This window comes from Sylvia atricapilla, chromosome 5 (assembly GCF_009819655.1).
Source record: "Sylvia atricapilla isolate bSylAtr1 chromosome 5, bSylAtr1.pri, whole genome shotgun sequence".
Taxonomy (NCBI): domain Eukaryota; kingdom Metazoa; phylum Chordata; class Aves; order Passeriformes; family Sylviidae; genus Sylvia; species Sylvia atricapilla.
Window position 1 is genome coordinate 56,267,810 of NC_089144.1, and position 24,054 is coordinate 56,291,863.

Here is a 24,054-nt window from a genome sequence, read left to right on the forward strand (position 1 = left end):
AGGGAAAGAGCAGAAGAGTGGCGGAAGGTCTGGAGCACAACTCTGTTGAGGGCCAGCAAAGGGAGCTGGGGGGCTCAGCCTGGACAAAAGGAGGCTCAGGTGGGAACCTTCCGGCCTCATGCCACAACTCCTGACAGGAGAGGACAAGTCGGGGGGTTGGGCTCTGCTCCCAGGAACGAGGGACAAGACAAGAGGAAACAGCTCAGGCTGTGCAAGGAGGGGCAAGCTGGACATCAGGAGGAATTTCACTGAAAGGGTGTTTATGCACTGGAAGGGCCTATCCAAGGAGGAGGTGGTGTTCCCATCCCTGGAGGTGTCCAAGGAACAACTGGATGTAGCATCCAGTGCTTGGTGTGGTTGATCAAAGGTTGGTCTCTATGATCTTGGAGGTGTTTCCAAACCTAAATGATTCTGTGAACAAGAAGCAAAAGAAGTCAGCAGTAAACTTTCCTGATGGTTGACAGCAATTCACCTGAGCTCTTCCAGGTGCCAGATATCATTCTCATGCCCAGAATTATCCAGCTGACAAAATGCTACTTCTCAGTCCTGTAAGAGCTCAGTGGGGACATGGCTGCTCCATAATTCTCATGAGATATTTTCCCCTCCAGGCTGTCACATATAGCCACAAAGAAATTAGATCAACTCCTTTCTGGAGTTCATTTCAGTCTCTGCAAGACACACAAAGGCATGATTACCATTTGACATTTTAGATCACTTTTTTTTTTTTTTTAAAGGCCCATGAACACAGAACAGTGCAACACGTTACAGAGGAGAGCTGCATGGTTCCCTTAGACAAGTGACAGTGGGTAACACAAAGATGACAATACATTCACACATCAGCAGAGCCTGACACCCACCAATTCTGATATTTCTCAAATACCAACCTCCTTGCAGCAGAAAAAGGGAACAAGGACTACTCAGAGACATTTGTATTACCAGGAGGACAGAGACCAGAAGCTTCCAAGAACACAGATGAGATTGTACAGTATGCAAGCACCAGGTACAGGAACAACACATCTGTTCTGGTAAGTCCATAGGCAGCCCCCACCAGAAAGTATTTTAGAGACAAAAAACCCCCACAACCCACTTAAAAGCCATTTAGAGTAGAAATACTAGACAACTCGGTAATTCTTTAGCCTTAAGGGTTCCACACTGGTGTCTCTGCTCTCTGCCACACCCATATTTTGAACTGAAACAGGACAGCCCTTCAACTCTGCAACTACTGAGCTGGACTTTTTAACTGCTCATGCAAGTTACATTAACTCTGCTTGGAAACCTGAGATTTGGCACACGTGTGTAAGCCCTTGAGACTGCACCTTGCTGGCTTTGGGGAAACAAGCCCCAAGCCCGCCAGTGAAAAAAAATCCTGAGCATACACTAGGGAATGTGCCCTGCAAGGGCCTAAGGCCATGCTGTGCCAGCTGTGGGAGCAGCACGGATGATGTCAGGAAGCCCAGCCAGCCCCAAGGCAGAGCCCAGCCCTGGGTGCATTGAGCTACCATTGCCTGCACATTACCAGTGTGACAGCCAGCCTTTGCCACCCTCCAGAGAGGTGACAGTAAAAGCATTACAGCAGTGACATTTTAGGAATGTATCATTCACCCACACCAAGGAAAGAGGAATGACCACACCTTCCCTGACATGATCTGACAGTATCTCCCATTCCCTTCCAACATGGACATTGGCATAGGAGTGATTTCCTGCTTTATCCAAAACACTCTAACCAGGTTATGCAACTTTAACTCCTTGCTATGCATCAAACAGTGGGGTTAATCAACATAGCAGCATCTCCGCTCCCCCACAAACCATATATTCTTACTCTTTATTAAGTATCAAATTGTCTCCAACATAAATTACATCCAAATTATGTAAGTTTAAGAAAGTCAGATATTTTATGTACAATGTTTGTCTTGAGTCAGATAACCTTTATCTTTTTAACCTAGAACATAAAAAGCAAACCTACATCAGTACCAAATAAAGCATAAGGTAACAAATATATAACATTTTTAGAAATGCTCTCAACACAAAGTTAATAGTGAGGATTTTATAGTGCAGGAATCTTGGGTTTGCAGCTCTTAGACCATCTCTCTTTCCCTGCGGATGGCACAGCACAGAACCATACTGAAGATCATGCCAACAATCTGGAAAGAAAGCAAACAGATCAGAAATCAGGAAAGCAAAGGGGGTGCTTTATCAGCAGGAGGACAAGCTGCTCTTCCCAGCCCAGTGGTCACATTTCTTCAGTATTTTACACTTATTCTGCCATCCCCACCCATTCCTTACCAGGAATCCCATTCACCTCAGTACTTGAAAACATATCACAGAGCATGTCAAGTTGGAAGGCACCCACAAGGATCTTCAAGTACAACTTTCTGGCCCTGCACAGCACCAGCAGCTATAAACCACTGCCATATCTCCTAAAAAATCTTTGACCATCCCAGTATGTGCTTTTCTCCAGAGAAGTCAAAACCAGAAGTGCAAGGGTTTTTAGCAGCCCTGTTATTTTAGCCCTCTAGCAGAGCCTGTAATTGTTATAAAGGAAAGAGAAGAACAGCCCCCAAGAGATATCAGGATTAAGATGTGGGCCAGCAACATGACCAATACATCTTAACTCCATATATACACATATCACTGGTAAGACTTCCCCACTGCTGAAAGTGCAAGGAAGCAGATCCTAATCCAAAGCAGAAACAGGGAGGGCCTGAGACACCCAGCCTCTGCACTGCCTCAGGGCCCTGCAGCACACGCCCTGATCCTGCTGGGACTTGTCCTCAATGGAATGGCCTTGTGGGCTGCTGGGACCAGGCAGTGCTCTGCAAGACTCCTGCTCTGAGTATTCTTTGAGTACCCTTTAATCTGGAAACTCACCATCATTACAGCAATGCCAAGGCCAACTGCTCCAATGACATTGAATTTGGATTGGAAGACATAGTCAATGGCATCAGGGCAGGACTGAAACGGAACAGATGGTTCATTAGTGTTTTACACGCACAAGGTTCATTTGAAGACCCATCTTTAAGAGCTGCTTTGATCTGGCCTTACTGTCACATCCTTAAAGAGAGTCAGGGATGGTCCTACACAGAAGTTGGTGGAGAAGTCTAAATCTATTCTTCAAGTATTTCACACCTGTTAACAGCACCTTGACTACAGCAGGATTCCCCTTGCAATCTGAACATGCAGTTTATCAGGCTTGGCTTGTTACTAATGGCTGTCAGCACTTCAGATGATGCATTGCTCATCCTTTACCAAAAGAGACTTTAAAGCCACTCTTGATACTGCCAAACTGCTATTGTAATTTTGTAGACACCTCAGGAACCCACAGTGCATGGGAATGGCAGGCTAACCTAGGCTACAATCCATGTCGGGGCAGATTCATAGAGGGGCCAGTTTTAATGTTCCCAAGATAATGAATTACCCTTGCAACTGGAAAAGAATATGTAAGTATAGTCCTTTCCCCAGAACAGACACATGCTGACCAATAAAAGAACAAGGCACTTTTGCAGAGGTAAAAACCTTAAAGCTGGTCAGAGTCTCATCCCAGCTTCTGTCCTGCTTGTTCCAGTAGAAAACATCAGTGAGCTGCTGAAAGCTACCCCTTTCTGTTGTTGTTCCTTATCCAGTCTAGAAAGAAAGACTGGATCTGGGATTAAAGGGATATACTGGCAAGAATGAGTCAGTTCAATCAGAACACCAACACGCACTGCTTCTTAGAGGCACACTCTATTACACCCCTTTGATCTTGCTGTCTATCCACTTTTTTCTACAAGTGGGAATAGGCATCACAAGATGAAGTCAACAGATGAAGCTAGACACACAGCAGAATAAAACCAAACAATAAACCTGTATGCTGTTTCAGCTGCTCCCACACTCCAGCTCAGACTGCATGGATAGGACTAAAGATACAGACTGAAGGGTCTCGTGGGCCAGATATGTGAAGTTGTCAATTGAAAGTGAAAAAAAACGAAACCTAAGTCATTAATTGAATTCCTGCATGGTAAGAACCATAGAAGGACTCACAGAAACTGTCTCAGAGCACAAAGCAAGAGCACAGGATGGTTGTAAGGAAAAAAGGAAGAGGGGTGGTTAAAAACTATACAAGCTGTTTTCCTCCTGTTACTTGTTGCATACAGGCACCTCTGCAGCAATATTGCAATAGGGAAATCTCATTCAGAGAATTGCCCTCAGAGTCTCAAACTCACTTGAACAGGCTACCAATGCCTTACCCACCCACCCCATCCTTGCTGAAGCTTCAGACTTGCTCCCACCCCAGGCTCTACTTCTCCCTAACCAGGAGGGAGGTGACAGCTCTCGCAAGCACCAGGAAGATGCAGTGAGGAACACAGAGCTCTTAAGGCGCTGTGAAGGTTTCCCCCCCCACCCCAGGCAAAGTTTAGCTCTTCCACTGCCCACCCCACCAGTGATCTGTGACACACAGACTGCACATTTCCTGAGCAAGGCCAGACTTCCTGCTTCTCCTTCCATGGTAACAGTGGGTTTGTTTTCCCCAAGCAGCCTGATCACAGACTGCCACACCAGTGTGACATGGGGATTTCCCACGGACTGGGAGGGTTTCCTAAAGTGCATTTCTCACTTTATCCACTGGCCAGAGCTGATGGTGAATTACATCAAGCTTTACCTTGATAGAGAATGACTCAGCCAGTGTCCTTTGATGGACAAGTGTCCATGAACTGCTGCTCCAGAACTCCAGTAATGCCACAGCAATTTAGCTACAACAGAAAACACAAAAAGGGACCCAGGTGAATAATCCTTATTTTTGCTCAGTAATCTGGTTTAAAAATAAATTACATTAGTTTTTATTACAGACCAAGTCCTGTCAATGTGACTGCTATAAAACTGATTTTAACCAGCCTTTATTAAATGAAAGGACAAGGTTCTGAAAGGAAGATCTAAATCTCTAAGTACACACAAAATCGTTTTGGTGACAGCCTGTGGTCGTTATAGAAAACTGAACCCCTCACAGATATGCAGGTGTGCATACTAGGGGGGCCAGTATCTCAGATCCAAGGTTTACTGGCCTGCTGCTGAGTTTTAGAAAAACAAGAACTAGTTCTAGACACTTCAGAGGGACAAAAAAAAGAAAAGAAAAAAAAAAGAAAAAAAAAAGGAAAAAAAAAAAAAAAAAAAAAAAAAAAGAAAAAAAAGGCATCCTGAATTCATTATACTACACAAAACCATCTCTGCAATCTTTGGTTCTTTTAACTAATAAGAGAGTTGTACAGGGGACTGGGTGGCATGGAGAACAGTATAAGGAGCTGCATTACTACCTAGGGTTAAGCAGACCCATATACTTACAGTGAACTGAAATGCTTTCAGGGTGTCTCTGGCAGTCGTCTGAGTTCTCTTTTGTAAGTGTCCAAGTAGAACTCCCTTTAACTCATCAATTATCTAAAGAAAAGCAAAGAGTTGTCTATCAACAGTGCATTAGGGTCATACCTTGTATTAAGTACAAAAAACTTGCTTTCAGGAAGTCAGTTATCAAAAATTCTGCAGCCTACAACACCCATTCTTTTGCCATGTACAAACAGAGGGTGGACAGAAGGCTCGCCTGTTTCAGGTGAGAAATAACTGTACACTCACTTTAATGGCCACACCTAAACAGGTAAGACTGCTCTTCCAAATCTCGAGCTTCTAAAAGGAGTGAGAGAACAAGTCTTTGCCCACTGGCTGCCCAAAAATATTCCCTATTCTGCGGTACCCCAGAAGTTTCTGTATTTCCCTATTGTATAATACCATGTGAGCAGAAAAGCAATGCTGGTCACTAAGCATCTGATTTTGAAACAAGATAGAATTTTGACTGCTTGGGAGTGACAGGCCATATCAGTCATGCTTCAGGTGCAGAAACACTCAGCTGCCACCTGACCCAGGTCCTCTCTGGAAGTAGTGAAGCTTCCCAGCCAGCCTGCTTCACCTCCCCAGCTCAGCCAGATACTGTCTGGAGGTCATGCCTCTTGGATTGTGGCTTCCCTGCTACAGTAATTTTTAAATATTACAGTAGACTTTGTGTTATTTTGCTTGAATCAGCCTTTTTCCTCTCCCCTAAATTCCCCGGGTAATAAAGATTTGACTTGTACGGGTATAGATGTCAGTAGACTGCTGACTGTGGGTACATTCATAGAATCATGGAGTGTCTGAAGTCCGAAAGGAGCTTTCAAGATCACCTAAATCCTGCCCCCCCTACCATGGGCAGGGACAACTTTCACTATTCCAGATTACTCAGAGCCACATCCAACCTTGCCTGGAACACTTTCAGGGACGGGGCAGCCATAGCTTCTCTGGGAAACCTGTTCCAGAAATGCCACCACTTCCCAACTCTTAAGAGCAACCTACCTTTTCTTTATTTGAAAATCCCCAGATGCCAGCAGCAATTTCAAGGGCAAAAAATCACAAAAGGAAGAAGAAGACACTAGAAAAGAAAGACCACATTATTAGTGAAGGCCAGAGCACCACAAACCAGCATCACACACACACACACTCTGCAAGTTTGTCAGACTCGTGGGAGCTGTCATTACAACCAGGTTGCAGTTGGAGGTCTGAGACATGGTAACACCAGGAAAAAGGACAACTGGGTCAGCACTTCTTCCCAGGAGCGTCAGAAAGTCTGGCAGTGCTCATCCAAGCACCAGTGCTGCTTTTTGATCAGTGTTAATTAAAGCAAATCATCTGTTAACGCCAACTTTGAAGTTGTCCAAGTCATTCAGACACATCACAACAGCTACCACCAATTCTTTACTCTGGTTTGTCACTCCTGTTGCTTTAGGGAGTCATTACTTAATTTTCTACCTTGCCACCAACTCCCAGAGAGCTAATGGCCACTTTGTTGTATATCCCATATAACACAAATAAAAGTGCTCTGTCTCTCAACTGACTACCAGATCCAAAACACCACTATCTTTAAAGAGATACTCAGAATTACAAAGGACTAGAGGCGCCATTTGGCAAGAATTTTTTGAATTTAGTTTCTTCTGCAACACAGAAGGGGAACTGTTCTTTCAGTAGCTATAGTAGTTGACCCTTTACTAACTAAGTCTTCTGGTTATTCGGATGAGTAGTTCTGCAAGTGTACATATGTGCATGAACCCAGTAAGCTCTACTGGCCCCTCCAGTCTGAAACAATGAGTTTGCTCTCCAGTAATTGGCTTGCAGAGCAGTTGTCAACTAGAAGAACTCATCCTGTGCTTATGAACCAGAAGAGCCTTGTTGTTTCAAGGATCAAATGCCACAGTTCTGATCTCAGAGATTGAGATTACACACTCTTCAGAGTCCAGGATGAACTGTCTAGCAATGATAGATAGATCTTATCAATATTTTAGTTCTGGCATTCACAATACTCCCAGGCTTGACACTTTAGTGCGTCAGACATATCCAGCCTCTTGATGTCTCCTGTGTCACATGCAGCAGGAGTATTCAGATTTCAGGCCAGAAATGAAAACTATGTTTAACATTTGTGCATTATGTAGGTGACCATGAGTTTTAAACACTGTGATCATTCTGTGTCCACAATCTGCTGCCCTTGAATGATACAGTTATGTTTTCCTTCCTTTCTCATCATGCTGCTCAAAAAATTTAACATTATCCCAAACACTTACCAGGCCAAGCATACACTGAGATTCCTGTGATGCACCACAACATCCCAAGAAACCAACCAGCATCATAAGGGCACCAGCTCCAATAAGGATATAAACACCTAGGGAAGAGGAAAACAAAGGCGTGCAACCCATCAAGACCTTAGCAGCAAGGCATGAAATAAATTGCTCCACAAACAGCATTGGTAATTTTTTGCCAGGGTTTAAGTTTCTTTACTGAGGTGTTTCAAGTAAAAAAAAAAAAAAGGTGTGGGGAATTTGTGCTTAATTTTCAAAGTAATTGCATTTGAAAACTGATAAATAAAACTCTCAACTTGACACAATTAATGTGTACCCCTACTGCAGTTTCACAAGTTTCAGAAATTGAGCAAGATAAAGCCATCTAAGACAAGCTGTAAGATACTTTTTAAAACAGGCTCAGAGCCAAGAGTTATCAACTCCTCAGGTGAAGATAGAGACAGCTGGAATAGTGATTTATCAACAACTGCAAAGTCTTGAAGCAGATACTTCTTTGAATTATAAAAAGTGTCAGAGCTCATAAACTATTTTGCCCAGAAATTACATAGTGAGTATGTTGAAGCAAACATTCTGAGGTAAAAGGCTCCATTTATGCCAAATCATCTGGCTCCTAACTTGGGAACAACCATCCTAATCATCATAGGTGTGAGCTGGAGACAGCAGCAAGATGGTGAGCAAGAGAACTCCCAAAGGATGGCGAGGAATATTACAGGGGCAGTGAAACATCAAAGAATCAGCACAAAGCATATGGAACAAGCAGGGCATTTTTATCAAGAGGACAAAAATACAGTTCAGAGACCAAATCAATACTAATTACAGGAAGCCAGGATATAAGCATTTGCAAATAATACATCTAGATGAAAACCAGTAAGATTACCTGCCAAAATAACATCTATTTGGTGCAGCATTTGTAAAGGATTAAGCCTGACATATCTTATCAAGAGGAATTCCAATATGGACTTTTAAACCTCAGCTTAAACTCTTCCATTTTGAAAAAGCAGAATAAAGACTCCATCAGTACCTCTTATGCTGTTTGAGTTGTACAAAAGCCTTTGAGGTAACTTGCTTTGTAACTTACTGCAGTCAGTAACTACTGTCAGAAAATTATGTTAAAGCAGAAATTCCTATTGAGCTTCTTTTAAAACTCAGTTTAACCTACAGAGATTTCAAGCAGGTTTCACTGGCTGCATCCAGCCAGTAGCTTAAACATCACACCATAAAAATTTCATGGTTTAGGAAGTGAAAGTTGTTTTAGACTACCCAAAATAGGATTTGTTAAATATTCAGCTCAACAGCCAAGTTTAGATTTCTGTTCTTTTTCGGAGGTCCACTTAAAAGCATCTGGGAATCTTCCTGGCAGCTCCGAAACCACCTAGTTTGCTAAGATGCCATCATATCAAGGGCAAACCACAAATTTTCTCACAGATAACTTGTCTGCATGCCTGCAGCTTCTTCGTGAAATCCCATGAGCCTCTCAGTATTCCGAACTATGGCCTCTACACCATTCCTAACAGTATTCCTGTAGGCACAGGCCACCCTGGGGCTAAGAGGCGGCAACACAAGCTGCACCTCCTTGCAAGTGACCATTCAGACACCAATCTGGGAGCTGTCACAGGTGAGTGGCTGAGGACAGGAGTGAGTTTTCTGGTAAGATGAAGCCATTCTTTAAAGACTGCCTAATTCCGACCCCTTGCCATGGGCAGGGACACCAACAACACCCCAGGTTGCTCAGAGCCCCATCCAGCCTGGCCTGGAACACTGCCAGGGATGGGGCAGCCACAGCTGCTCTGGGAACCTGTGCCAGGGCCTCACCACCCTCACAGGGAACAATTTCTTCCCAATATCCAATCTAACCCTCCTCTCTGTCAGTGTGAAGCCATTGCCCCTTGTCCTGTCACTCCAGGCCCTTGTCAAGAGTCTCTCTCCATCTCTCCTGTGGGTTCCCTTCAGATACTGAAAGGCCACAATGAGGTCACCCCAAGCCTTCTGTTCCCCAGGCTGAACAACCCCAATTCCCTCAAGCCTTTCCTCATAGCAAGGGTCTGAGCACCTACACACACCCAAATTGTGTGCTCCCCTGCCCAAGCTTAAAAGCAACTGTAGAGATCAAAATCAAAGTTCAGATAAAATCCAGTTCACTTGGGAATTCCTATGACATTAGCAAACTAAAAATGTGTGTGTCCTTTAATTAATCCTATTACAACACCTTCCACATGGTCTAGCTAAAGCTACACTGATCCACGCTGGCTGGAATATTCTCATATGTACCAAGATATTTGTCATTCTTCCCATTAGTTCAGTATGAATTAGGAGATGTGGGACTTTAAGAGTTAGGCAACAGTGGATGTACTCCTTCTGAGAGATGAGACAACAGGGTTGTATTTTGGGTAGCTCAGGTTGGTCACTCTGGAGAAAAATTATTAATTACTCAATTAGTTTAGCGTGAAACTTTGCTGACGCATATGGTGATGAGTGTCAGGAAAAAACATCCTCTGCATCTTCCGTGAACCCCTGGATTACAAAATGTTTACTGACAGCAACAAAGACAAACTAGTGGGAAAAACGACAAAGAGCCAAGAAACCACTTGCAGGACAGCACCATTGTCCACACAAAAGCTCACAAGGGAAGCTGCCCCCAAGCACCAGCCAGGGGAAGCTGCTCTTGGGATGTTTAGGGCTATTTTACCTTTTTACCCCTTTAAGGAAGGCCAAGGATTCTCAGCAGCCTGGAAATCATGGGCACTAAAGTGTGACCTATCCCAAGTGACCTCCCAGCTCACCTGTGTAAAACTTTGTGTCAGATTCCAGTTCAAAGACGCTTTTGGTCTGTGAATCAAAGTGGAAGCCATAGTCCAATTGCAAGCACTGCTGTCCCTGCAAGCTGTAAGAACAAGGAAGGCTTGTTAAATGATACCAACTAATCCACCCAGCCTTACATTAGTAATGAAATCAAAGCAAAAACATGATACAGCTTTATTTAAAGAGGTGGTAACAAAGGACAAGCATAAAAGGATGGGGATACCCACACACGAACAAAGTTCCAGACATGAGGCACCTTGTTGACAGAGCAATTTACATAATATAAACTCCAATGCCACAGGAGAACAATGCCATTCTTGTTCCTTTCTGAAAATATCCAAAGTTTAGCCAAGTGTCAGTATTTCCACTGATCCTTCCACCCATTGTTTTAGCCTGGGTGGCTGCAGACACTGCATGGCTTAGTGACTTTAAAAATTCCCACTGAAGAGCAAGTTTATCACAAGGAAAAGTGCTCTGTAAGGCCAGCTGGAAGTTTTAGTGTAGTGAACAGACAGCTGACAGTTCAGTGTACCATGGAAGGGAGCTCAGGAAGCGTGCTCTTCTTCCAAAACAAGATAACGCCAACCCATTAAGTGACCACACTGACAGGAATAAGAGAATACCAGCTGCAGAAGCAGAAACATTGCTGATCTGCAGCAATACAATCAAATTTTAGGTAATATTTAGTTTTATTTCATTATCATCTCTGCCTATGTGCCTCCAGGTTCCTCTTAACATTGGTGCCTGTGTTTGCAGCAAGTCATTGTGTATAAATTAGCCTCTGGATGGAACATCTGGCAAAAGCAATAGAAAGTGCTGCAAGAAAGAGGGAACTGCACTCTGATAAGGCAAATAGGAACAGTTTGTCTTGAACAGACTGAATCCTCCTTTAAAAAGAAAAAAAAAATGTTTTCATGTAAAAAAAGAAAACAGGACTAAGTAGAAAAGCTGGAGTGTGTTTCTCAGCTCTCCATTTGAAGACCATTTAACTATTAAAAAAAGCTCCACAAAAGTGAGATGAGGACAGAAATCCCAAATGTTGCAACAGGCATTAAAAATTTAAACTTAAGAGTGAGCAATAAGTTTATAAAGTCATGCAAAGCACGCATGAAAAGCAAAAATAAGATCCCAGCAAAGCCTGATCTCTGATAAGAAGGTCCCTGTAAAAGGGAACAACATTCCTGATTTGCCTCTTAAGAAACTGAGACGTGTTTAATAATGGCAATTTTGACTGGGAATATGGACAGCATTCCCTTGGCAAACACCCCTTCCACACCAAGCCCACCTGAGAGGGGGAGGCTGAGAGCCCCTTCTCCCTGCTGGGGAAGAATTCCTGCTCACAGACAGTCCCACCTTCCCTAAACCAGCTTTTCTCGTAGGACAGGAACCTGAGTGCCAGGCCTGCCTCCAAGAGGAGCTGCAGGGTTGTAGCTGGGAAAACAGATCAAGTGACACAACCCAAAGAGCCAAACCCACATGGAGGTTTCCAGACCTAAGCAAAAGCCCTTTGTTCGTGTCTCTGGTGCTCACTCCCCAGGCACACCTGCACTCATCTCCTGCTTGCCTTGCTAGGGCTACCCTGACACGATGATTAAGTTATGCTAGAGCACCTTGGTACAATACAGAATGTCACAACAGCGTCATTATTTCAATTTCTTGTGCCACAGCTGCACCCTCAGGGGAGAGAGAGGCACAAAAGGGAGCTGACAGAGAAGGGTTGCTGCTGCTCTACCTGCTCTCCTGGCTGCAGCATCACTTCAAAAAGTCTTTGCTACCTCGTCTCACCCCAGTGGCTCAGCTCAAACATCAGAAAGACTTAGTGATGGAAAAACTCTGCTTTGAGACTGCTGTTAAATCTGCCAGTATTTAATAACACTCCGCTTGAGGCTCCCTTTCCTGGGTCATCCAACAGTCTTCAGCTTTATAGCTGATCCAGATGCCCATCATTAGAAGAAACCTACATCCTCTGCTGGTTTTGCCAGAACTCACAAATTGTGAAGCCACAAGCCTGAACACCCAGCTCTTCTCATCTACCAAACCTATTTACAGCTTGACAAGCTCCAGTGGTTGAGTATACAGCTCTGCAAATAGAGCAGGGCACAGAAAAGGACTGTAAAACTAAAGAAATTCTTAAACCATACTGTAATCATGCAGATAATCTTAGCAAAGGAGAAAGCTCAGTTAAAGCCTTCCAGAAACAAACTGGTCTGTTCACATTGGGCAGAGATGTACCTAACATAGCTCCTTTTCAAAACACAAATTTAACCCTTCCCCACCACCATCAGAGGTAGATGGCATGTTTTCTCCTTGAAAAAGCAGTCACTGTGGGAAAGCTTAAGAAGACGCCAGGGAGACAAAGACTTGCAGGACGCAGAACAAGTGACAATACTTCATGCCAGTGAACTGGCACCAAAAAAAAGTGGTAGAATTTAACAGAGTGACAATTCTCTGCATGGTGGATTAGAAATAAAATGCAGCTCCTTCATACAAGAATAAAAGACTTTTTGTCTCAGTTTCTTAAGGAAAGCAGACTTATGTTCTCAGTTTGTGCTCTTCCTACCCACAGAGACCACTGAACTAAAAAAAGGCAGTTTTACAGCAGAAGGCAAGAAACTTGAAGCTTCAAGTTTCCATCAAAACAAGGGAGAAACGAGGACACGGCAACACTAGCCTCTGAGGAAGAAAAAAGCATAGCCCCATGGGCACTTGGCAGCACCTCTGGCCAGTGTGGCACACCAGAGGCTGAGGCACTGTCACCTCCCTGCTCACCCATGCTATGCCAGCAGGATGGGCAGCTGTGCTGGGATGGTTTAGGATCAGCGTTTTTGCTTCCTGGGAAAGGGATGCAAGGCTCCCAACCTCGGCTGCATGGAAGCAGACCTCCAGACAACACAATTGTTCCATTTTTGGTTTGGAAATCCAAGGGGATTCCCCATCTAACAGACCTATTTTGTCACAGGATTTGAGCAATACTGTGTGTTTTTAAGTAGCTCTATCCTGTGCTGAAAGAGAAAAATTGCAGGAAAAGAACAACACTGTATTCCTGAACGTAGTCCATTTTGTCTGGTTTCGCACACACAAAAAGAAGAGTGGGTTTGTGCGCTTATCGGACAGGTAAATCGTATATTTCTATAGTGACAAGTACAGCAAAAAGAGCTCAGAAGACAGGGTAGGATTTTTTTTTTTCCAATCTGATCAAAACATGAAGTTAAAGGGATACTGCTTACTCGCTGTTTTGGAAACGTTTGTGGCAGTGATTTTCCAGTAACAGCATGTCCTGGCACAGTTACACTATGACTTCCCTGCTCCAGCTAACCAGGCTTCCTTGTTTTTCCTAACCACTATTCCCAGCTCATTTCTGCTCTGCCAGGCTGTTCTACCGCTGCAACAAGGACAGAACTACCGGGCCACTCCTCTCCTAGCCCTCTGGAGGCTTCTCGGGTTGTTTTTTTTTTTTTTTTCCCATTACGCACAAACACACCCCTTCTGCCCCTAAAGCTCATTCCTGCATGCAGCTTTTTGCCTGTTACAACAGGAAAACCAGCTTTTTTGGGTCTACCTTCCTTTCTTACATAGTGCTGCACCTTCTCTAGTGAGCCTCCTGTGCAGGATTTCCCTCCTCTCACCCATCCCACCCCTTCTCCAAAGCCATCCCTTCCCAGGGCTCTGGGGTGTCCCCCTCGCTTTGCCTCTGGGTAAATCTAAGGGTGTGTCGCAGCCCTCCATGTGAGAGGAGAGAGCTGAGGAAAGACCTGAACTGGCCAGGATACCCTGGAGAAAAGCCGTGTATCCCGGAGGCAGCAGCCACAGGGAACACTGCCCTCCTCCCCTCGCCATCCCTGGAGCTGAGCCCGGGCTGTGCCTCAGCACTGAGCGCGACCAAGCGATTCCCACGGCATTTCTGCTCTGACGCCCGAGCTTCCACAGGTCTCAGGTGTCCCAGCAGAAGGCTTGCACAGGAAACCATTAGATTTCATGGCAATGCCATAAATACGTGTTAAAACCTTCAGGTGTAAGTCAAACAAACCAACCCAAATCGTCAATTCTGTTGACACATCCCACAGCAGCAGAAGGTGAGACGCTATTTCGGAAAGGTGGCAAGTTTATTTTGGATTTAACCACTGTTTTCCAAGGACGATTTTGTTCAGTCCCCTTCTGACCGCGTCACTTTGATAAGGGACAAGCTCCCCACTTGCCTCAGACACCTTAGAGCATCTTATCTTTCCACAGGCAGAATCACCTCTCAAGGAGCTCAAGATCCAAGCACTTACCAAACCCTCAGACACCCCTTTGTCCTGGCAGACAAAACCTTGGGAAGGGGACACCCTCCCCCAGCCCTTCCTGCACTTCCCCAGGATGGAGGCACCGATAGGGAAGAAATCAGTCACTTCAAGAACGCCTGATAAGCATCTCAAAGCCTGTAAAAAAAGCCTTTGCACAGAGAAAGGTTTTGCCATTTTGACACCTTCAGGCCAAGTTTACATACAACTCCTACCACGCCCAAGGCATTAGCCCCAGCAGAAGATAAGTCATTATATGAAAATAAAGAAGTCAGTAAAAAATAAATACTACTTTCTGTGTTGTCAGCTAAGTATGGCCTCTAACTGTAGCAATGTATCTGAACAACTCAGGCCACAGTGTGCTCCAGCCAAGCCGTCTTTAGTCATTCTTATCAGAACCCTCCAGAATTCATCAAAGTTACTAAGACATAAATTGTTCTAAAATAAGAAAGAAGAGGCTGAAAAACAAAATTCCAAGACTGCAAGAACCAGACAAAGGAGAGCCATGAAGAACTAGACTGTAACCAAACATTTCCTGAAAAGTGCATGCTGAACGCATGGACAAGATAAAAGCAGCAATCAAGTAATCGTGTAAACAGTAGTTTTAGAGTGTATAAATATAGCTTATTGTAAACAATAAACAGTTTCTACTTCATCATATTAGTTAGTTGTCAGAAGTCCTGAGCTCCTGAATCTAACAAAACACTTTTTATTTCTTGAAGTAAGAAGGTATGTCATGCTTTTCACTACTGTTTCATATATAGGTTTACCCCAAAAAAGTAAAAAATCTTTTTTATGATCAAAAAAGTCCCCATCTTCACCTCATAAACACTTGAAATTTTAGCTAAAAGTCTGACTGCATAAGACAATTTACTTCTAACTGTTTTAGACTGAACTAAGCTAAGGCCAGATCTATAACATCGCAAAGCACATGCAAGGAAATTGAGAACATTATGAGCAGTAATGAACTGTTTCTGTCCTGTTACTGGCTGGGTACTCCATAAATAAAACCCCATAAACAGTAAGTACAGGTGAGACTCAACATCACTCTAAACCCTCAATTTAAGAATTAGTGTTATCTGCAACAGCACAGGTTTTCAGAGCTTTGAAAAAGCTCCCCTAACACTTGTGCTATGTGGGCTTGTAGTTATACAAGAAACTGCAGCTATTTTCAAACTAATTTGGAAAAAAGTGGACTGGAAAGGAAGTATTTTCTTTCTGCTTAGCTAGTTTCAAGAATGTTGTGGCCTATGTTAATGTCAAAGCACTTTTTGCAATAAGATGGTGTTCCAGTACAGTAGGAGCAGAATTACAAAGTTCCTGAACCGTTGCCAAGAGTAGTGCTCATTTCATACAAGTTCCTATTCAGAAGCCAGTCTACTATATTTAATATTAGAATTGCAAATAGGAGCTAGAACTGCTGGAACTCTAAGTAGCTTCACATTTCTCAAGGCAACATACTCCAAAACTCCATTCCTGACTTCACAGAACTTACTGGAGTCAAAATACTACTTCACTGAGCTCAAGCAGCATTAGTCACACACTGTAGCCAGAAACTGCATCAATTCATTACAGAAAGCAAAAGCAATTAATGTCTTGGTTTTTCATATGTGCCTGTATATATACATACTAACAGACACATACATACTTCCCTGGCCATCCTGCAAGTCCTCTGCTCCACTGGAGGAGGAAAGACCCTCTGAATTACTGCTCTTTGTGCACAAAAGCAACTGAGATTATGGCTTGGAAAAAAGTCACAGGTATCTTCAAGTTACAGAAGGAACAGAGCTCTCCAGGCCTAATTCTGCTCATCTTACTTTAGCAGGCACTACCACACACAAATGCATTTATTCCTAAAACACACTCTGGAGAGTGGGAAGTCAGGACAAGAGAGCTGCCCAACAGTGGAAAGGAGCAAGAAAATGACTGCTCAAAACATCAACATGAATTCTGCCTTTGTGCTACAGCACTTGCTTGCCTAAAATACATTAAACCATAAATATTAGTAGCAGATGTCTTCGTATTCCACAAAATTCACAAGGGGAAAGCCCAGCATTGAAGTTTAACAATGTAAGGCCTGGATTTTGTTCAGCAGCAGGAAGCCAGTGGGAGAGCACACAGGCACTTTGCCTGGCATCATCCAAGCTTCTTAGGAGCCCACAGTTTTCCAAGGAAAAGACTTCATCACCAGGACCAACAAGCCTGAACAAACCCAGGGAGTTAAGGGAGCATACCTAAAGTCAGTCACTCATTACACAACTCAAGGCAATCCAGCATTGCTCACACTATGGTTGGGTCAAGCCAACTTTGCTAAGACCACGCCACTGCTCAGGTTTAAGACACAAAATGTGTTGTTTCCATTGCCTTCTTACCGAGCTCAAGCCAGCCTAGTGGGGAAAAAAAATAGCTCTATATCAGGCTTGACACCTCCCTCCCACATCCCAAACCAGCCTCTAAACATCTATTATTAGAGAGCAGACTGTCAGGGATGCCAGGGCCTGCACTGGCCATGCCAAGACAGCTGAACTGTCAGCAAACCCTGGCGGGAGAACACCAGCCCCAGCAAGAGCAGCACTAGAGGAGCAAGGAGCCTGGTGCCTGCAGCAACACTCCATCCCAAGAGGAAACACAGCCACCCCTAATTCTTCCACCTCTGAGAGGGGATTGAACCTCAAAACTTACTGATCCATGCTTAACCTGACTTGGTGCAAACAGCCAAAGATGTGCCCCTCCTTCCGTTTAGGCCACAAGCATGTCTTAAGCCAAACTCCCAAGACCCAGAAGTTTCAGAGAACACCATGTTTGCGCTGAGCCTTCCCAACTGGAGAAAGGCCATCAGATCAATCAAGCACAAGATCCTCAGGAGGTGCTGAGAAAAGGGGACAGACAGTAGCATTGTCCCAGGACCAACCTTTTGGTCTACATGTTGAGCATTTAAAGATTGTGCCAAGACACAGACAGCACCTTGAGGGAAGAAAAATTAACAAAAGGCTGCTGAACTCCATGGCAGCAGGTTGGACTAGATGATCTTGAAGGTCTTTTCCAGCCTAGTTCATTCTGTCATTAGCCAGGTATCCCTTGACAAACCTATTCCTCAACATCTGCTGGGGAGAAAGCACCACCACTGTCCCCACAGTGACACTTTTCTTCTGAAAATGGCCTCTTTCCTGGCTTAATATCCCACAGCTCTTGCTCACTGCCTCTTTCAGTGCAGCCAGGCCCTACCTTCCGCCTGGACAATCATGATCCTAAGGATCTCTAGCACATATCCACGCTGAAGAATTCCAACTTACTTAGAGTTGCTGATGGCAGAAAGCCTCCTTTTTCCCAAACATTATCAAGCTCCAGTATAAACCTCTCAAGGCAGGCAGATGACCAGAGCAGCCCACAGCACTGCAGAATGCCAGCAAAGCCATGGATTCAGGGAACTTTAAACATCTTCCATCATCTCTCAGTTCTTCACTTCTGAAACTGGTTTTGCTCTGTTGACACTGAGCACCCACCTGGTGCTTTTGTAAAGCCACTACAGATCCTTTTCTCCTAAGGCTTCACTGCTCCAATGGCAGCAGCTGCCCCTGAACCATTTAGCTCCTATCTCCAGGCAGCTTCTTGCCGGTGCCTCCCACAGGAATTACTTGATGCCTGCCTTTGGTGAGAGTCTCACTGTGCTGTGTCAGCACACAGCCATCACCTCCATCAGCCTGGACTGTGGGTGCCAGCCAGCACCCCATGGGTATCTCCTGTGCTTCTCCAGATGAGGTGGGGCTAGACTGACCACCACAGGGTTTGTGCCAACACCACTGCTGCTCTCCACAACAGGAGAGCTGCACCTCACTGCAGCCCCGCCTCCACTCCAACAGCCATCTCATCCTCGCCAGAATCTTACTCCAGGACTGCCTGGTTTTCACAAGAGGCCTGAGATTTCCAGGAAACATTGACCAAGCAACCAATACTGGTCCTTGCCCTCTCCAATACTCAAGCACTTAAAGGCTCCAAGGCAGCAGCTTCATGAAGTCTGACTTCCCCTTGCAGTAGCCAATGTCCCATCTCCATACGTACACCAGCTTTTAAAGAATCTTCTCCTCGGATTTTTCCAGATGCTTCATATGTGCTACTGACTGGGTATCCCAGACTACCATAAAGGAAAAACCCAGCCTCCAATTTGCTGCATTCCAGCCCTCCAGCACTGAGAGGGATGGTGAACAGGGTGAGTTACCTAATCACAACTCACTTTGAGTTCTGAAGTGTTGTGTGACCTTAGAGAATTGTTAATCAAACACTTGCTGTGCCTCTTGCTTCACCTCCTTTGCATCAAGAGGTCAGTTCAAGCCTGTGCAGGATTCAGAGTCAAAGACAGGTTATGGCACAGAACTTTGCTAAAATCTTCCCCTGTAGAATAAAGTCCTGCTAAACACTGCTTCCAAAACTTTTATACCTGGAGCTATTACTACTTGGAAAGACTCTCTGAGAAACTCCTTTTCTCATGTGTCTGAAGAGGGGTATGTTACTTGGGTTTGCTTTTGCAAATTACCTCTAAAGCTTTCCTTTGGCTAACGTAATTGTATATTTTATCTGGCTCACCAGCATTTATGAACCTTAATCTCCTTTCTCTGGATCCAACTTCAACTTTGAGAGTTTCCCTTTTTATTTTAATAACTTCCTTTACCAAGCTGTTAGAGCCTTTCTGCTTCCTCTTACCCTTGTTCAAGCCTCTGATGGAAGCAAATACATTCCACCTAACATGGCACCCACAGCCATCTGCAGGTTTGCTGCAGACCACTTAAATTCCTCACCTATCCTCTGGAGGGAACCCGTTTCAAAGAGGAGGTACAGAATTGCACTTGGGCACAACAAGTTTTGTCAACATACTTCAGCTACTTCACAGACTTTTCACATGTGCAAAGCTGTAAAAAATATTAAAACCTTTTTTTTTCTTATTGGAGTGGTTGTTGCCTTTTAATGCTGGCAGCCCCAGAATGCCTTTCTTTTCACACTGTTCAGTGCAGAATAACCCAAGATACATCAACTCTGTTTCTCCACAGAGGACACAAGGTTTGCTAACACCATACCCCCTCAACTCCCCCTCCAACTGTTTTCAGCAGGCCATAATGACATGTGGTGATTCCCAAGAGCCAAGCACCACTCCAGCTGATCAAGCACACATTTATCTCTGGCTGACCCAAGCTGCTCGCATTTCACTGCCTCTTGGTACCTCCAGACACTTAACTGGGATCTCCAAGATGCATTTATCTCCCTTTAATTCTCTTTTCTTCCTCTTCTCTTTCCCCCATCTTAGCTGCATACTGCCAGCGTCAAGAAGGAAACTTCAAAAGCCACCGTCTCTCAGCTCCTCTGGCCAGCAGCACCACTCTTCTTCCATCCACCCTGTCACCGGTACAATTTTGTATATGCGAGCACCCAAAGGTAGGAGTACAGCATCAGTGCTTTATTACCATGACATTCCCAAGCAACAGGTACATCCCGAACTAAACAAACCCCCCCCCTCCCTTATTCTCAGCCCTGGGCCGCACACAACAAGGTGGTGGTGCTCAGGTTAAGAGTTTCTTCGAGGCAATGCCTTTGCCACAATAAGAATTTTTGTCCAAAAAACCCCAACCAAACAAAAAACAAAACAAACACAACCCCCCCCCCCACAAAAAAAACACAAAAACAAACAAACACCCCAACCAACAAAAAAAACCCACAAAAAACCAACAAGCACAAGACAAACCATGATTACTTCAGTCTCTGTCAACGAGAGGTTTAGAAACCCGCTGACTATGAGTTTCAGGCAGCACTTTATTAGGCTTTTCCTTCTGCTCAGCTCTAACCCTGCACATGCGACAGCCCTGCCCGCTGTCCCGCTGAATCCCGAGTGTCAGCATTTGCTTTCCTGAGTCAAGTCCCGCACAACTTCCCTCAACCGCAGCCCAGCTCTGTTTTCTCAAATCTGCTGTAACCCATTTCGACATCGAGACATCCCGAGCACTTTACCCACTAACACTGCAACTTCCACTCGTCCCACGGGCAGTGCCAAGACTGACTCCCACAGCTCCAGCTTCACTCCTCCACATCGGAGCTGCACACGCACTTCTCCACGGCGGCAAACAGCCCAGAGACAACCCAACTTTTTGAACCACACACTTTGCACCTATCCATCAGGCACATAAACAGCTCCCGTGGTACTTCCCGCAGGAGACAGCGCTAAATGCAGGTGCCCAGACCCCGAGCGCTCGGGAACAGCCTCTGGGCTCAGCCGTGCTGTCTCACGGTGCCCGGCCGGCAGGGCGGTGTGGCGCCGGAACCGAGCCGGAGATGCGATTTCAGCGGGTGCTGGGCTGCTCCGAGAGATTAACCCGAAGGGAAGCCACAGCTCCTACCAACACGAGGAGTTCACACACACACACGACGAGCACAGGAGGAGCCGGCTCACCGCGGCCAAGGCACCGCGGAGCCCGACCTGCACGGGGAGTTTTAGGGCGAGGACTGGATGGAGCGCTGGGAGATGCTGAGCGGGGGGTCAGCCATAAACCCAGCAGCCCTCCCCGCCTGGCAGCACACTCAACCCGCCTTACGATAAAACCCGAAAAACCTGAAAAAATAAAGCAGCGAGCACCTGGGCACCCGCCCCTCTCCTTTCGGGGGGCAGCAAGTGGGGAAAACGGCAAAAACCACGCACCAGAAAAGCAAACAAACCGCGGCTCCCAGTGCTCCCCCTGTCCTCCCCTCCCCTCCATCCCCGTCCCGCGGGCTCCCCGCCGGCAGCGCGGGGGGCACAGCCCGGAGCGCCTCACCCAGAAGATGAAGTTGAAGGCGAAGAGCAGGTACTTAATGCACTTAGTGCCTCCTTTGACGGGCATGGCGGCGGCTGCAGGCACGGTGACAAAGCTCCCGCGCCCCGACGCCGCTCCTTAAATGCGGCCCGGCCCGGGTGTCTCGGGGACTCCGCCGCCCGCCGCCGGGGCCGCCCCCGGCCGCGCCCCGCACCTGCGGCCGCCCCGCTCCGCCCCGGGGCCGGGCCGGCTCCCGGCGCTCCGGCAGCGCCACACGGGGCCGGGCACGGCCCTCTGCGAGCTGGGAATGCTCCGGCATGGAGGGGGTGCGCGGGGAGCGCCGGAGTCCCGCTCCCGGCCCTGCACGGCGCAGCCTCAGCGATCCCAGGCTGTGCCGGGAGCCTTGTCCAGACGCTCCTGGGGCTCTGGCAGGGTTAGGGTTGCTACCATTTCCCTGGGGAGCCTGCTCGGTGCCCCACCACCCTCTGAGTGAAAAACTTCGTCCTAATATCTGACCAAGCCCCCTACCCCAACCCGACGTGCTCTTGCACAGGTCATGGAATCCTTAGGATTGGAAGGGACCTCTGGAACTCATCCAGTCCAACCCCCCTGCCAAGGCAGGGTCACCAAGAGCTGGTGACACAGGAATGTCTCCAGGTGGGCTTGGAATGTCTCCAGAGAGGGACGATCCACACATCCTCCCTGGACAGCCACCCTTCGCCTAAAGAAATTCTTCTTTGTGTTATGGTGAAATTTCTTGGTTTAGTTTACGGCCATTGCTCCCTGTCCTGTCTCTGGGCAGGAAGAGAGTCTGGCACCATCCTCTTTGACACCTGCTTTGGGATATTTGAGATTAAATGACATCCCCTTTCTGTCTTCTCTAATTAATCAGGCCCAGTTCCCACAGAGATGCTCCAGGCCCCTCATCACTTTCGCGGCCTCTGCTGGATGTTGAGTTTAAAATAAATGCATCGGTCTAGTTTAAATGGGTGTTTTCCCATACAAGATAATCTTACAGCATAGTTTAACTCCTTTAATCTTTCCAATATGTCTCTATGAAGTTACAAACATCCACTTTAGGAGAATAAGGCGGGAAAAGTTTCAGCCCGCCACTGATCTATGGTAACAGGTTGTGCACATGCCCTTAGGTCACTCCAGCTGTGAGAAAAAACACCGTCAGTTTCAACTAAGAATTTTCACTTTCATCATAACAGAGTGTTGGGCACTCAGCTTCTGAGCCTTTTAGCTAAGGGATAAAAACTTGTACCTTAATTTCATACTGTGGGATTAGAAATTCATCAGGTATTGAGAGTTAAGAAAACACGCAAGCAGAACAGTAAAAACTGAAAAGCCATACTGAAAGGCAAATAAAAACACATTGGAGTTCTTGTTGCCAAAAAGAAGTGATAAGATACAGCACATTCCAGAGGCAATACGGAGGGGGAGATGTTGGCTTGGACAGCTGCTTCCCAGGGTAGGTTACAAAATAGAAATACATTTCCTATAAAATAAAGGGAAGCAGAGGGATGGAGACTGGCCACAACAATATAGATCCAGCAAGGATGGAATTAATAAATGCATGTGACTAAACTCATGGTAACTGGAAACTGAGCAAGGGGAGGTCCTGTATCTCAGTCTTGAGCTCGGACTGGTTTTCTGGGTCGCTTTTGGGTTGGTTTTCTTTTGTCACTTTGCCATTAAGAATTTATGCGGTTAGTTAGCATCAGTAATATGGTTTCCCATAAGTTTCTAAAGTAAAGGATCACATAAGAACTTTGAATAACTCCCCTCCTTTGTATTGTTAAGCTTTCGTGCTTATACTGTGTTAAAGCAATTCTCATTAAAATTCATTAAAATTCATGGGCAGTAACCTTTTGATCAGAAGCAAGAAATGGACCTGTTGGATAAAAACCTCCTGTGAGTTTGTAAAAAATTAAACTCTCCCCATTGACCTGGCAAATTAGGTTATGAGGAAGTGAAATGAGTTTGTGCATCTCTAGTATTCTCAAGAATATGGAATGAAAACAATGCTGTGGCTTTTTTTTTTTTTTTTTTTTCTTCCTTCTTCTCTTTTTTTTCATTCCATGTGAAGCATCTGGAGAGAACATTTACGTTTTACTCTTCAGGGTGTGACGATCTCGGAGATGCAACTCTCTGACCACACCTGAACTTCTCTGACTAGTGGAATGAGATAATAATCAACTGAATTTCTGTGTAATAGAAATCACTAATGGAAATTCATGATCCTTGTAGAAGTACTTCAAACTGATTTATTATTTTGAAACTTTGTATTTCATGGGATAATAGGCATTTTGCATGAAATATTTATTATCCGCACTTAAAATTGTGCTGGGTGGGTAAAGTGTTATTTTGTCCTACTGGCACAGAGAAAAGCAAATTCAGGATATTGCTGATAAGAAGAAATCAGAGTTTACCAGAAGCCTTTTAAAATTACCCTTCTAATAATCCAGACACAACACTAACTATCTGTAGAGCTTTTCTCTATAGGTAGGCTGAATTATTTTATCCTGTTTAAATGTGAAACTGAATGCCTTGTTTGGGCCAGTGGTGAAGAGAAGA

At 45.3% G+C, this 24,054-nt stretch overlaps 1 protein-coding gene across 1 annotated transcript; it reads right to left on the minus strand.

Annotated features, from left to right (window-relative positions):
- Positions 1 to 914: 914 nt before the first annotated feature.
- Positions 915 to 21,651, minus strand: CD9 (CD9 molecule). Its single transcript, XM_066319576.1, is given in 11 exon segments — positions 915 to 2,141; positions 2,869 to 2,952; positions 4,637 to 4,663; positions 4,665 to 4,727; positions 5,314 to 5,406; positions 6,349 to 6,424; positions 6,582 to 6,583; positions 7,608 to 7,705; positions 10,403 to 10,463; positions 10,465 to 10,503; positions 21,496 to 21,651. Coding segments are annotated over 11 exon segments (675 nt in total). The 5' UTR covers positions 21,562 to 21,651; the 3' UTR covers positions 915 to 2,075.
- Positions 21,652 to 24,054: the final 2,403 nt, after the last annotated feature.